Here is a 14,507-nt window from a genome sequence, read left to right as displayed (position 1 = left end):
ATCTGGAGTTCAGTAACTGATCGGATGGGGCTCTGGTCAAAGTTGTGCACTATGTAGAAAATGGGGTGCTGTTTGGGATGCAGTCTGTGTCAGCCCACCCTGAACACCCTGTTGGAACATTGGCCCATTAGTCCCGTAACGACATGATGGCTGAGCTCTCAATGTTTTTGACGAGCACAGTGTCTGTATCTGGCAGTGATAAATAACCTCAGGTCTCCTCACCACACTGAATAGTGCTCTACTCTGTCCATTTTTGTTGTCACCTTTAAATTGGCTGGCTAACCTTCAAATCAATGGCATTTATTGACTGCCACCCTATTCTGATTCAGAGGGGTTAAGTTTAATGCGGAAGACACATTTCAGTTGAATGCATTGTTGTACAACTGACTCGGTATCCCCCTTTCCCTATTCCCTACATAGTGGACAACTTTTGACCATAGCCCTGTGTTTAAAGCTAGTGACGTGCCATTTGGGATGCACAGTCTTCTGTTCTCTGGGGCCAGTATACAGGCTTCCTATGGTTATGAAAACCCTGGAAAAGTCATGACATTTTTACAATTGTGTTTTCCAACCCTCAGTTTATTTTAAGAATTTGTTAATGTCATTTATTTAGCCACAGTTTAAAAAATATATTTTATCAATCAAATAAAAATCTACATATCAGCCAGGATCGGAATGACGCTTTAGTGCATGTGTGTTTACGCGCATCACTTGCATGTGTGCACAACGAGTGGGACGTTTCTCAAGGACGGAGACAGCAGCAGGTAGGCCTAGCCTGTAAAATATGATAGAGAACAAACTAATTAGGTAGCCAATTCAAAACATATTGTACCCTGTAGTTAACTGTTTAGCTATTATTATCATGTTTGAATCTTTTTGTTATATCCCCAAAACCCTTCCACAGACACTCGTGACTAAGGCCATACAAAGTTGATGAACATTTGTGAATGATTCTTCTGATTCTTTTCAACGGTTCTTTTTGACGAAACAAAGGATTCACTTCGCCGTTGTATTAGATGGGATTCGGTTCAATCGAATCATATGGACAGTAATTTTAGGGGAGTTATTCTTATGTATCCTTTTGAATTGTCACTTCAACTTGTTTTGTAGTCGATTTAGGCATCCAATGTAAGGGACATTGCAACACAACACATTGCTAGTCAGCCTGCAAGTAAACGCATCTAAGGACTAAGGTAGCACATAAAAAACCTGTTTTATTGAACCTTTATTTAACTAGGCAAGTCGGTTAAGAACAAATTCTTATTTACAATGACAGCCTAACAAAAAGCCTCCTGCGGGGATGGGGCCTGGGATATATATAAGAACTTTTTAATACCATATAAATATAGGATAAAACACATATCACAACAAGAGAACGCCTACATAGAAACCTAAGACAACAACATAGCAAGGCAGCTACACATGACAACATAGCAAGGCAGCTACACATGGCAAAAGCATGGTAGCAACATAACAACAACATGGTAGCAACACAACATGGTAGCAGAACTTAACATGGTACAAACAGTATTGGACATAGACAACAGCACAAATGTCAAGAAGGTAGAGACAACAATAGACCACACATAGCAGTCACAACTGTCAGTAAGAGTGTCCATGATTTGAGTTTTTGAATGAAGAGATTGAGGATAAAATTGTCCAGTTTGAGTGTTTTGTTGAAGCTTGATCCAGCTGCAGCGAACTGAAAAGAGGAGCGTTCCAGGAATGTTTGTGCTTTGGGGACCTTTAACAGAATGTGTCTGGCAGAACGGGTGTTGTATGTGGAGGATGAGGGCTGCAGTAGATCTCTCCATATATGGGGGAGTGAGGCCTAAGAGGGTTTTATAAATAAGCATCAACCAGGGGGTCTTGCGACGGTTTTATAGAGGAGTATAGAGTGCAGTGATGTGTCCTATTTAAAAAAAAAAATTTTTTTTAAATAATTAAATTTTACTTTTATTTAACCAGGCAAGTCAGTTAAGAACATATTCTTATTTTCAATGACGGCCTGTAAGGAGCATTGGTGGCAAATCTAATGGCCGAATGGTAAAGAACATCTAGCCGCTCGAGAGCACCCTTACCTGCTGATTTATAAATGATGTCTCCATAATCTAGCATGGGTAGGATGGTCATCTGAATCAGGGTTAGTTTGGCAGCTGGGGTGAAAGAGGAGCAATTATGATAGAGGAAACCAAGTGTAGGTTTAACTTTAGCCTGCAGCATTGATATGTGCTGAGAGAAGGACAGTGTACCGTCTAGCCATACTCCCAAGTACTTGTATGAGGTGACTACCTCAATCTCTAAACTCTCAGAGGTAGTAATCACACCTGTGGGGAGAGGGTCATTCTTCTTACCAAACCACATGACCTTTGTTTTGGAGGTGTTCAGAACAAGGTTAAGGGTAGAGAGCTTGTTGGACACTAAGAAATCTTTGTTGTAGAGCATTTAACACAACATTTGGGGAGATGCCAGCTGAGTAGAAGACTGTATCATCTGCATATAAATGAATGAGAGAGCTTCCTACTGCCTGAGCTATGTTGTTGATGTGATTTGAGAAGAGCGTGGGGCCTAGGGTTGAGCCTTGGGGTACTCCCTTGGTGACAGGCAGTGGCTGAGACAGCAGATTTTCTGACTTATATACACTGCACCCTTCGAGAGCGGTAGTTAGCAAACTAGGCCAAAGACCCCTCGGAGACACCAATACTCCTTAGCTGTCCCAAAAGAATGGAATTGTCTTTCGAATCAAAAGCTTTGGTCAAGTCAATAAATGGTCAGACACATTCTTCCCTGCATTTTGCTGATATAGGGTGCAATCAGTTTCTATTAGACAACTTCAGGTATGTTTATCCCTGTTTCACTCCGTTTGAGAAACACGGTTCACTTTTGTAGCAGCCACGTTGGATTCCTTTTTGCATCTACACACACTCTCCTCACCTTGTCTCTTCACTTGTGGACTTCAAATAATGAAAATGTCTCCTTCATTTTGAGAAAAAATGAATTTGTTCAAAGCTGTTGTCTTTTTCTCTGAGACAACTACTCACCACATTTTATGTGCTACAGTGCTAGCTAGCTGTAGCTTATGCTTTTCAGTACTAGATTCATTCTCTGATCCTTTTATTGGCTGGACAACATGTCAGTTCTTGCTGCAAGAGCTCTGATAGGTTGGACGTACTCCGGAAGTTGTCATAATGACTAAGTCTATGGAAGGGGGTGAGAATCATGAGCCTCCTAGTTTTTTTTTTATTGAAGTCAATGTACCCAGAGGAGGACGAAAGCTAGCTGACCTCTGGCTACACCATGGTGCTACCCTACATAGTGCTGTTGCAGCCACTGTAGACCATCATTGCAAAATAGTGTGTTTAAATCAATTATTTGGTGACAAGATTATATTTAGTGTTTTATCTAAAATGTTTGAGCAGGGCTGGTATCAAAAGCCGTTATGCAAACCCTGTGTTCTGTCTGTTCCCTGTAGATCCTCCAATTTGAAGAGATCATGTCTAACCCAGGGTTCCGGGAGCACTTCCGTGTCTACATGGAGCGAGTGGACAAAAGGGCTCTCATCAGCTTCTGGGAGCTAGTGGAGATGCTCAAGACTGCCAACAAGGTAAAGTTGTCACATCCTCCAAAAGAAAACGTTAAGCCAGTGTTAGTGACGACTGACATCATGTAAAATATCTCCGACAGGTAACATTACGCTGAGACTTGTGGTGAAACTGAATCTGTCTTTTAAAGCTGAAAACCCAGTGCCCATCCTGACTCGTTTTTTCCCAGAACGAGGTTCCCCAGCTGGTGGGGGAGATCTACCAGAACTTCTTTGTGGAGAGCAGGGAGATCCCGGTGGAGAAAGCCCTGTACAAGGAGATCCAGCAGACCCTGGTGGGGAACAAGGGCACGGACGTGTTCCACCGGATCCAGGGGGATGTGTATGAGACAATGAAGGAGCGCTACTACCCATCCTTCCTGGTCTCTGACCTCTACGAGAGGCTCATCAGGAGAGAGGAGCAGCAGTGCAGCTCCCAGTCCAGCAGCGAGGACAAGGACGAAGGGGTAAGCTGGGAAGGGGACATGCACTGGCGCAGATGTTCACACACCAGCCATGTTATCCGTAGAGTACCACAGTACGAGTCATAACCATAAAACCTAGCAGTCAAACAGGGAAATTGTTCTAATCATTTTTTGCACCATGAATGTTTCCTGTAGTGAATTTTAGAAACACTTAAAATAAGGTTTGTGTTTCACGTAGGCTTACCCTGGCGTGACATTTTGATAACCGTGTTAATCTCTCTAGGACAAAGTGATTTATCAATACATTCACATGTATTCACCTCCCAGAAATGCTAATGTGGCTATCATAAAGAACTATAAATGCCATAATGATCTGGACGAGACTGCTGAATTGAGGCAAAGTTTAAAAAAATAACTGGATTAACTATCTAATGTTAGCTAAATTTAGTAATGAATAAATTGGGAGCATTTCTTTAAATGGACAATTCTGTGAACTGTCTTGTGCAAGTTTTAAATTGACACAATACCTGTTAGCAAAGGTGTCAGCTAGCGATGATGTGCAGTAGTTTGCAGTGACTTGTAGTCTTACATAATGTCTACTTTGCTAATTAGCATTTTTGAATCTGAGAGTAAATACAGGTGACTATATTGATAAGTCACCTTGTCCGAGAGAGATTTACATGGTTATCAAAACGTCACGCCAGTGTAAACCTACACGAAACACAGCCCTTATTTTAAGTGTAAAATCCCCTATGGGAAGAATTTGTGCTGGAAAAACAATTGGAACCATTTCCCTGTTTGACTGCTAGGTTTTCTGGGTGTTATGACACCACTGTGGGGCTCTATTAGCATTGTGGCAAGTTAATCCACATTTGTATTATCACCATCATCTGAACCTCCACCTCTGCACAGCTCCAGGTTCTGGAGGGAGGGGAGGAGGCGCTGGACGAGGGCACTAAAGGCATCAATGAGCAGGCCAGCTACGCTGTCAACAAGCTGCGCCAGCTCTACGACAAGCTGGAGTACAAACGTCAGGCCCTGGGCTCCATCCAAAATGCCCCCAAGCCAGACAAAAAGGTATCCCACTACACCATTCAGCTGCTATTGTTTCAATGCATGGCGAGTGTGTTTTTATGAACACTGATATTGAGTGTACCCTCAAGGTTGCATCCTCTCTATTTATGGTTACTTGACGAATACAAAAGCCCATCATTGACTGTGCTGCTGTCATTTATCTGCAGGCCAAGCACACTTTTTCTACCTCTGTCTGTCTGTGTGTTGGCATTCATAAAGAACACATTAATTGTTCCCTGAAATAATGTCTGCCCCTACCTGTAATACAAGCAGCCCTTAAACTGGCGTTGATTGAACAGCCACCTTTAAATCAAAATGTATTTGTCACATGCTTCATTAACAACAGGTGTGGACTAACAGTGAAATGCTTACTTACGGGTCCATCCCAACAATGCAGAGAGGGGGAAAAAAAGAAAGAAAAATAATATTTATTGTATCAAATCAAACTTTATTTGCCACATGCCCCGAATACAGCAAGCGCAGACTTTACCGTGAAGTGCTTACTTACAAGCCCTTAACCAACAGTGCAGTTCAAGAGGAAGAACATATTTACCAAGTAGGCAAAAGTAACACAATAAGAATAACCATAAGGAGGCTATATACAGGGGGCACCGGTACCGAGTCAGTGTGCAGGCTAGTTGAGGTAATCTGTACATGTCGGTGGGGACGAAGTGACTATGCATAGGTAACAAACGGCGAGTAGCAGCAGTGTACGAGAGCGAGGGAGGTGTCAATTTAAATTGTCCGGTGGTGATTTTTATGAATTGTTCAGCAGTCTAATGGCTTGGAGGTAGAAGCTGTTGAGGAGCCTATTGGTCCTAGACTTGGCGCTCTGGTACTGCTTGCCGACTTGGGTGACTGGAGTCTGACAATTTTATGGGCTTTCCTCTGACACCCCCTATTATATTGTTCCTGGATGGCAGGAAGCTTGGCCCCAGTGATGTACTGGGCCGTTCGCACTACCCTCTGTAGTGCCTTACGGTCAGATGCCGAGCTGTTGCCATACCAGGTGGTGATGCGACCAGTCAGGATTCTCTCGACGGTGCAGCTGTAGAACCTTTTTGAGGATCTGGTGGCCCATGCCAAATCTTTTCAGTGTCCTGAGGGGGAAAAGGTTTTGTCTTGCCCTCTTCACTGTCTTGGTGTGTTTGGACCATGAAAGTTTGTTGGTGATGTGGACACCAAGGAACTTGAAACTCTCGACCCACTCCACTACAGACCCGTTGATGTTAATGGAGGCCTGTTCAACCTGCCTTTTCCTGTAGTCCACGATCAGCTCTTTTGTCTTGCTCACATTGAGGGAGAAGTTGTTTTCCTGGCACCACACAGCCACTACTCTGACCTCCTCCTCGTTGTCGGTGATCAGGCCTACGACTGTTGTGTCGTCAGCAAACTTAATGATGGTGTTGGAGTCGTGTTTGGCCACGCAGTCGTGGGTCAACAGGGAGTACAGGAGGGGACTAAGTACATACCCCTGAGTGACCCCAATGTTAAATATCAGCGTGGCAGACGTGTTGTTGTCTACTCTTACCACCTGAGGGCGCCCCGTCAGGAAGTCCAGGATCCAGTTGGAGAGGGAGGTGTTTAGTCCCAAAATCCTTAGCTTAGTGATGGGCTTTGTGGGCACTATGATGTTTGAACGCTGAGCTGTAGTCAATGAACAGCATTCTCACACATCTGTTCCTTTTGTCCAGGTGAGAAAGGGCAGTGTGAAGTGCGATTGCGGATCTGTTGGGGTGATATGTGAATTGTAGTGCGTCCATGGTGTCTGGGAGGATGCTGTTGATGTGAGCCATGACCAGCCTTTCAAAGCACTTCATGGCTACTGACGTGAGTGCCATGGGCAGTTATCATTTAGGCAGGTTACCTTTGCTTCCTTGGGCACAGGGACTATGGTGGTCTGCTTGAAACATGTAGGTATTACAGACCTGGTCAGGGAGAGGTTGAGAGCGTTATCACACAGTTATCCAGAACAGCTGGTGCTTTCGTGCTTGCCTCAAAACGAGCATAAAAGGCATTTAGCTCGTCTGGTAGACTCGCGTCACTGGGCAACTTGAGTTTGGGTTTCCCTTTTGTAGTCCATAATAGTTTGCAAGCCCTGCCTCATCCGATGAGCGTCAGTGCCGGTGTAGTAGGATTCAATCTTAATCCTGTATTGACGCTTTGCTTGTTTGATGGTTCGTCTGAGGGCATAGCGGGATTTCTTGTAAGCGTCCGGATTAGTCTCCCACTCCTTGGTACTGTGTATGAGACACAGTTGGTACTCTGTCTGGGTTAGAGCCATCTTTTGACGTGTGTGTGTGTGTGTGCGCGCGCTGTCCTCTCTCAGATTGTGTGTAAACTGAAGGAGGAGATTGGGGCCATGGAGAAGGAGCACAGTGACCTGCAGCTGCACATCTCCCGCACAGACTGGTGGTGTGAGAACTTGGGCTCCTGGAGGGCCCTCATCACAACAGCTGAGGTGAGTGAGACAAACACACACACACAGCACCATCCCAACTCTTAGTCATTGACTGTGTTCCAGTGATATGACAGCAGCGCAGCAGTGAGCTCTCTAGTCTCCTGTGTCCAGGGCTCCAGTACCTCTGGCCAAACTCGAAACCGATAAAACCCTGATCTGAGAGCAACGAGCCAGAGAGAAACGATAGCATCTACACTTTCCGGAACCTTTATTACACACAGCACTAATAACAGAGCTTCTGTCTAGTCTAGATAGATGAGAGAGAGGTAGGAGCTCAGACTGAGGAAGAAAATACAAAACTGAAAGGAAGGATAAAATGGTCCCAGTCATCATTTGTATGGTGTTATTGATTGGACTACAGATGTAGGATCTTAATTTGATATTCCAGTTGCAGAAAGAACTGTCCTGCATTGCAGGAAATGAAAAGCATTTAGTGTATTTGAGGTTTTAAAAGGCTTCTGAAGTTTTTAAATTTCCACTATGACATTTGAGACTTGATTTTTCCCTTACGAAAAAATATATGAACCCGTACAAAAATCTCCACGAATTATATTATTATTCACATTACCTGTTGCCGCAGGATTATTTTCACTCTGTAGCAAACTGGCTCAAATATAAGATCCTACATTGTATGAGACGAGATCGCCTTTTATCTCCTTCAAATCACATTTTATTTCTCACATGGGCCGAATACAACAGGTACACAACAACCTTACCGTGAAACACTGAACCAACAATGCAATTTTAAGGAAGTGAGAAACATTTGCTAAAAGGAAAAATGGTAACACAATAAAATAACGATGACGAGGCTATATACAATTTCAGCTGTTCGGGTATGTGGAAGAACGAGGGCCTCATTTGCATATTACTCCTCACGCTTCATTTAGTCTGGAGACACGCTTTGATTAATGCTTTGTCTGTTAATTGGCTGTGAAATGTCTAAACACAGGAGGATGGAAAGGACACCACTCTCCAAAGTTCACTCTGCACAATCCCCCTCCAAGGCCTAATGCTATGCTGCTAAGCTAATAGCCATGTCGGATTCTGCTCAGCCAAAAGCAAATTTGTGTTTGTAGTGATCAATCTACCATCAAAAGCATGGTAGTATTGTCTCCAATTCTTCATTATGTTAATGAGATAATCAGCCAACCTTTTAAAGATGTCCTTTAGTCAGAGTTAATTTGTTCTCATCATTGGAGTGTTTTCTTAGCATACCCTCATTGATACAGTATATCAAATTATATTGTATTTGTCACATGCGCCGAATACAACAGATGTCGACCTTACAGTGAAATGCTTACTTACAAGCCCTTAACCAACAATGCAGTTTAAAAAATGTTTTTTTTAAATTTAAATTAAGAATAAGAAATAAAAGTAACAAATAATTAAAGAGCAGCAGTAAAATAACAATAGCGAGGCTATATACAGAGGGTACCGGTTACTCGAGGTAATATGTACATGTAGGTAGAATTATTAAAGTGACTATGCATAGATAATAACAGAGTAGTATACTAATTGATACAGTGACTGTTTTTTAGGGAGGGAATTGCCTGAGACTTCAAGATACAACATTATCACCATGCTTAGGTGCCGATACGATATGTATTGCGATTGTCCCGAAGGTGTGGGGGTGGCAGGTAACCTAGTTGTTAAGAGCGTTTGAATCACCAAGCCGGAAAGGTGGAAAACACTGCCGTTCTGCCCTTGAGAAAGGCAGTTAGCCCCCAAAAACTCCTCCCCATCTCTGATTCAGAGGGGTTGGGTTAAATGCGAAAGATACATTTGGGTTGAATGCATTGTTGTGCAACTGACTAGCTATCTCCTTTCCCTTCACTATTCAATATGTATTGACAACTGACTAGCTATCCCCTTTCCCTTCACTATTCAATATGTATTGACAACTGACTAGCTATCCCCTTTCCCTTCACTATTCAATATGTATTGACAACTGACTAGCTATTCCCTTCACTATTCAATATGTATTGACAACTGACTAGCTATTCCCTTTCCCTTCACTATTCAATATGTATTGACAACTGACTAGCTATCCCCTTTCCCTTCACTATTCAATATGTATTGACAACTGACTAGCTATCCCCTTTCCCTTCACTATTCAATATGTATTGACAACTGACTAGATATTCCCTTCACTATTCAATATGTATTGACAACTGACTAGCTATTCCCTTCACTATTCAATATGTATTGACAACTGACTAGCTATTCCCTTTCCCTTCACTATTCAATATGTATTGACAACTGACTAGCTATTCCCTTTCCCTTCACTATTCAATATGTATTGACAACTGACTAGCTATTCCCTTTCCCTTCACTATTCAATTTGTATTGATAACTGACTAGCTATCCCCTTTCCCTTCACTATTCAATATGTATTGACAACTGACTAGCTATTCCCTTTCCCTTCACTATTCAATATGTATTGACAACTGACTAGCTATTCCCTTCACTATTCAATATGTATTGACAACTGACTAGCTATTCCCTTTCCCTTCACTATTCAATATGTATTGACAACTGACTAGCTATTCCCTTTCCCTTCACTATTCAATATGTATTGACAACTGACTAGCTATTCCCTTTCCCTTCACTATTCAATATGTATTGACAACTGACTAGCTATTCCCTTTCCCTTCACTATTCAATATGTATTGACAACTGACTAGCTATTCCCTTTCCCTTCACTATTCAATTTGTATTGACAACTGACTAGCTATCCCCTTTCCCTTCACTATTCAATATGTATTGACAACTGACTAGCTATTCCCTTCACTATTCAATATGTATTGACAACTGACTAGCTATTCCCTTCACTATTCAATATGTATTGACAACTTCACTATTCCCTTTTCACTATTCAATATGTATTGACAACTGACTAGCTATCCCCTTTCCCTTCACTATTCAATATGTATTGACAACTGACTAGCTATTCCCTTCACTATTCAATATGTATTGACAACTGACTAGCTATTCCCTTCACTATTCAATATGTATTGACAACTGACAACTGAATAGCTATTCCCTTCACTATTCAATATGTATTGACAACTGACTAGCTATTCCCTTCACTATTCAATATGTATTGACAACTGACTAGCTATTCCCTTTCCCTTCACTATTCAATATGTATTGACAACTGACTAGCTATCCCCTTTCCCTTCACTATTCAATATGTATTGACAACTGACTAGCTATCTCCTTTCCCTTCACTATTCAATTTGTATTGACAACTGACTAGCTATCCCCTTTCCCTTCACTATTCAATATGTATTGACAACTGACTAGCTATTCCCTTCACTATTCAATATGTATTGACAACTGACTAGCTATCCCCTTTCCCTTCACTATTCAATATGTATTGACAACTGACTAGCTTCCCTATTCAATTTCCCTTCACTATTCAATATGTATTGACAACTGACTAGCTATTCCCTTTCCCTTCACTATTCAATATGTATTGACAACTGACTAGCTATCCCCTTTCCCTTCACTATTCTATTCCCTTTCCCTTCACTATTCAATATTCAATATGTATTGACAACTGACTAGCTATCCCTTTCCCTTCACTATTCAATATGTATTGACAACTGACTAGCTATCCCCTTTCCCTTCACTATTCAATATGTATTGACAACTGACTAGCTATCCCTTCCTTTCCCTTCACTATTCAATATGTATTGACAACTGACTAGCTATCCCTTTCCCTTCACTATTCAATATGTATTGACAACTGACTAGCTATTCCCTTTCCCTTCACTATTCAATATGTATTGACAACTGACTAGCTATTCCCTTTCCCTTCACTATTCAATATGTATTGACAACTGACTAGCTATCCCTTTCCCTTCACTATTCAATATGTATTGACAACTGACTAGCTATCCCCTTTCCCTTCACTATTCAATATGTATTGACAACTGACTGACTTCACTATTCAATATGTATTGACAACTGACTAGCTTTCCCTTCACTATTCAATATGTATTGACAACTGACTAGCTATCCCCTTTCCCTTCACTATTCAATATGTATTGACAACTGACTAGCTATCCCCTTTCCCTTCACTATTCAATATGTATTGACAACTGACTAGCTATTCCCTTTCCCTTCACTATTCAATTTGTATTGACAACTGACTAGCTATCCCCTTTCCCTTCACTATTCAATATGTATTGACAACTGACTAGCTATTCCCTTCACTATTCAATATGTATTGACAACTGACTAGCTATTCCCTTTCCCTTCACTATTCAATATGTATTGACAACTGACTAGCTATCCCCTTTCCCTTCACTATTCAATTTGTATTGACAACTGACTAGCTATCCCCTTTCCCTTCACTATTCAATATGTATTGACAACTGACTAGCTATCCCCTTTCCCTTCACTATTCAATATGTATTGACAACTGACTAGCTATCCCCTTTCCCTTCACTATTCAATATGTATTGACAACTGACTAGCTATTCCCTTCACTATTCAATATGTATTGACAACTGACTAGCTATTCCCTTTCCCTTCACTATTCAATATGTATTGACAACTGACTAGCTATCCCCTTTCCCTTCACTATTCAATATGTATTGACAACTGACTAGCTATCCCCTTCACTATTCAATATGTATTGACAACTGACTAGCTATTCCCTTCACTATTCAATATGTATTGACAACTGACTAGCTATTCCCTTCACTATTCAATATGTATTGACAACTGACTAGCTATTCCCTTCACTATTCAATATGTATTGACAACTGACTAGCTATCCCCTTTCCCTTCACTATTCAATATGTATTGACAACTGACTAGCTATCCCCTTTCCCTTCACTATTCAATTTGTATTGACAACTGACTAGCTATTCCCTTTCCCTTCACTATTCAATATGTATTGACAACTGACTAGCTATTCCCTTTCCCTTCACTATTCAATATGTATTGACAACTGACTAGCTATCCCCTTTCCCTTCACTATTCAATATGTATTGACAACTGACTAGCTATTCCCTTTCCCTTCACTATTCAATTTGTATTGATAACTGACTAGCTATCCCCTTTCCCTTCACTATTCAATATGTATTGACAACTGACTAGCTATTCCCTTTCCCTTCACTATTCAATATGTATTGACAACTGACTAGCTATTCCCTTTCCCTTCACTATTCAATATGTATTGACAACTGACTAGCTATTCCCTTTCCCTTCACTATTCAATATGTATTGACAACTGACTAGCTATCCCCTTTCCCTTCACTATTCAATATGTATTGACAACTGACTAGCTATTCCCTTTCCCTTCACTATTCAATATGTATTGACAACTGACTAGCTATCCCCTTTCCCTTCACTATTCAATATGTATTGACAACTGACTAGCTATCCCCTTTCCCTTCACTATTCAATTTGTATTGACAACTGACTAGCTATCCCCTTTCCCTTCACTATTCAATTTGTATTGACAACTGACTAGCTATCCCCTTTCCCTTCACTATTTAATATGTATTGACAACTGACTAGATATTCCCTTTCCCTTCACTATTCAATATGTATTGACAACTGACTAGCTATCCCCTTTCCCTTCACTATTCAATTTGTATTGACAACTGACTAGCTATCCCCTTTTTCCCTTCACTATTCAATATGTATTGACAACTGACTAGCTATCCCCTTTCAATATGTATTGACAACTGACTAGCTATCCCCTTTTCTATTGACAACTCACTTCACTATTCAATATGTATTGACAACTGACTAGCTATCCCCTTTCCCTTCACTATTCAATATGTATTGACAACTGACTAGCTATCCCCTTTCCCTTCACTATTCAATATGTATTGACAACTGACTAGCTATCCCCTTTCCCTTCACTATTCAATTTGTATTGACAACTGACTAGCTATCCCCTTTCCCTTCACTATTCAATATGTATTGACAACTGACTAGCTATTCCCTTTCCCTTCACTATTCAATATGTATTGACAACTGACTAGCTATTCCACTATTCTTCACTATTCCCTTCACTATTCAATATGTATTGACAACTGACTAGCTATTCCCTTTCCCTTCACTATTCAATATGTATTGACAACTGACTAGCTATTCCCTTCACTATTCAATATGTATTGACAACTGACTAGCTATTCCCTTCACTATTCAATATGTATTGACAACTGACTAGCTATTCCCTTTCCCTTCACTATTCAATATGTATTGACAACTGACTAGCTATCCCCTTTCCCTTCACTATTCAATATGTATTGACAACTGACTAGCTATCCCCTTCACTATTCAATATGTATTGACAACTGACTAGCTATCCCCTATCCCTTCACTATTCAATATGTATTGCGATTAGATACTGCTATTTCTAGTTCCAAACATGGTGCTCACTATATGTTGTCTGCAGAGAGACGAGAGCAATGATAAAAACAATTTTTGATCGTCATCCAAAAACATGACAGACATGAAATAAGTATAAAATTGTAATATCTTCAGCTGTGAGTGATGGGGGAAAATCTGCCCCAGCTACAATTATTTGAATAACTCTATAGCTGTTTTGTGCATAAAGGTGAGTACTAAAGTGTCTGATTGGGAATGTTCAAATCTGACATCTATGTGACAGCGTATGAAAATGGTGTTTCTTGGCTGGGTATCAGTTAAACTGCAGTACCGAAGCAAAATTGTAGGAGCTTCTAGACCAGAACCCTGGCCCCTTGGTTCAGACAAATACATCTCAGAGAGGCCCAGCTCATGAGTTCCATGAGCAGAAGATTTTAATTTGGAATGGAAAATGTCATATGTTTATGCAACAAATGTTGGTGCATCGAACCGACTCGCATCGATTCGTTCTCTAATCAAATCACATCTCTCCGAATCGTTTCAAACTAAAACGTATCGTTCCTGTATTGGAGCCCATGTTTCTAGATACTTTTCGAATCGTCTTGAAAGG

At 40.9% G+C, this 14,507-nt stretch overlaps 1 protein-coding gene across 2 annotated transcripts in view; it reads left to right on the top strand.

Annotated features, from left to right (window-relative positions):
- Positions 1 to 14,507, top strand: part of snx25 (sorting nexin 25) — a 57,702-nt gene that overhangs the window by 25,354 nt on the left and 17,841 nt on the right. For both annotated transcript variants that reach the window (XM_035743997.2, XM_035743998.2), the window contains exons 8-11: positions 3,473 to 3,604; positions 3,772 to 4,047; positions 4,918 to 5,082; positions 7,409 to 7,540. In XM_035743997.2, coding sequence (XP_035599890.2) covers positions 3,473 to 3,604; positions 3,772 to 4,047; positions 4,918 to 5,082; positions 7,409 to 7,540 — 705 coding nt within the window. The remainder of the gene's footprint in view (positions 1 to 3,472; positions 3,605 to 3,771; positions 4,048 to 4,917; positions 5,083 to 7,408; positions 7,541 to 14,507) is intronic.

This window comes from Oncorhynchus keta, chromosome 30 (assembly GCF_023373465.1).
Source record: "Oncorhynchus keta strain PuntledgeMale-10-30-2019 chromosome 30, Oket_V2, whole genome shotgun sequence".
Classification (NCBI taxonomy): Eukaryota; Metazoa; Chordata; class Actinopteri; order Salmoniformes; family Salmonidae; genus Oncorhynchus; species Oncorhynchus keta.
This window is presented reverse-complemented; position numbering and strand designations above follow the sequence as displayed.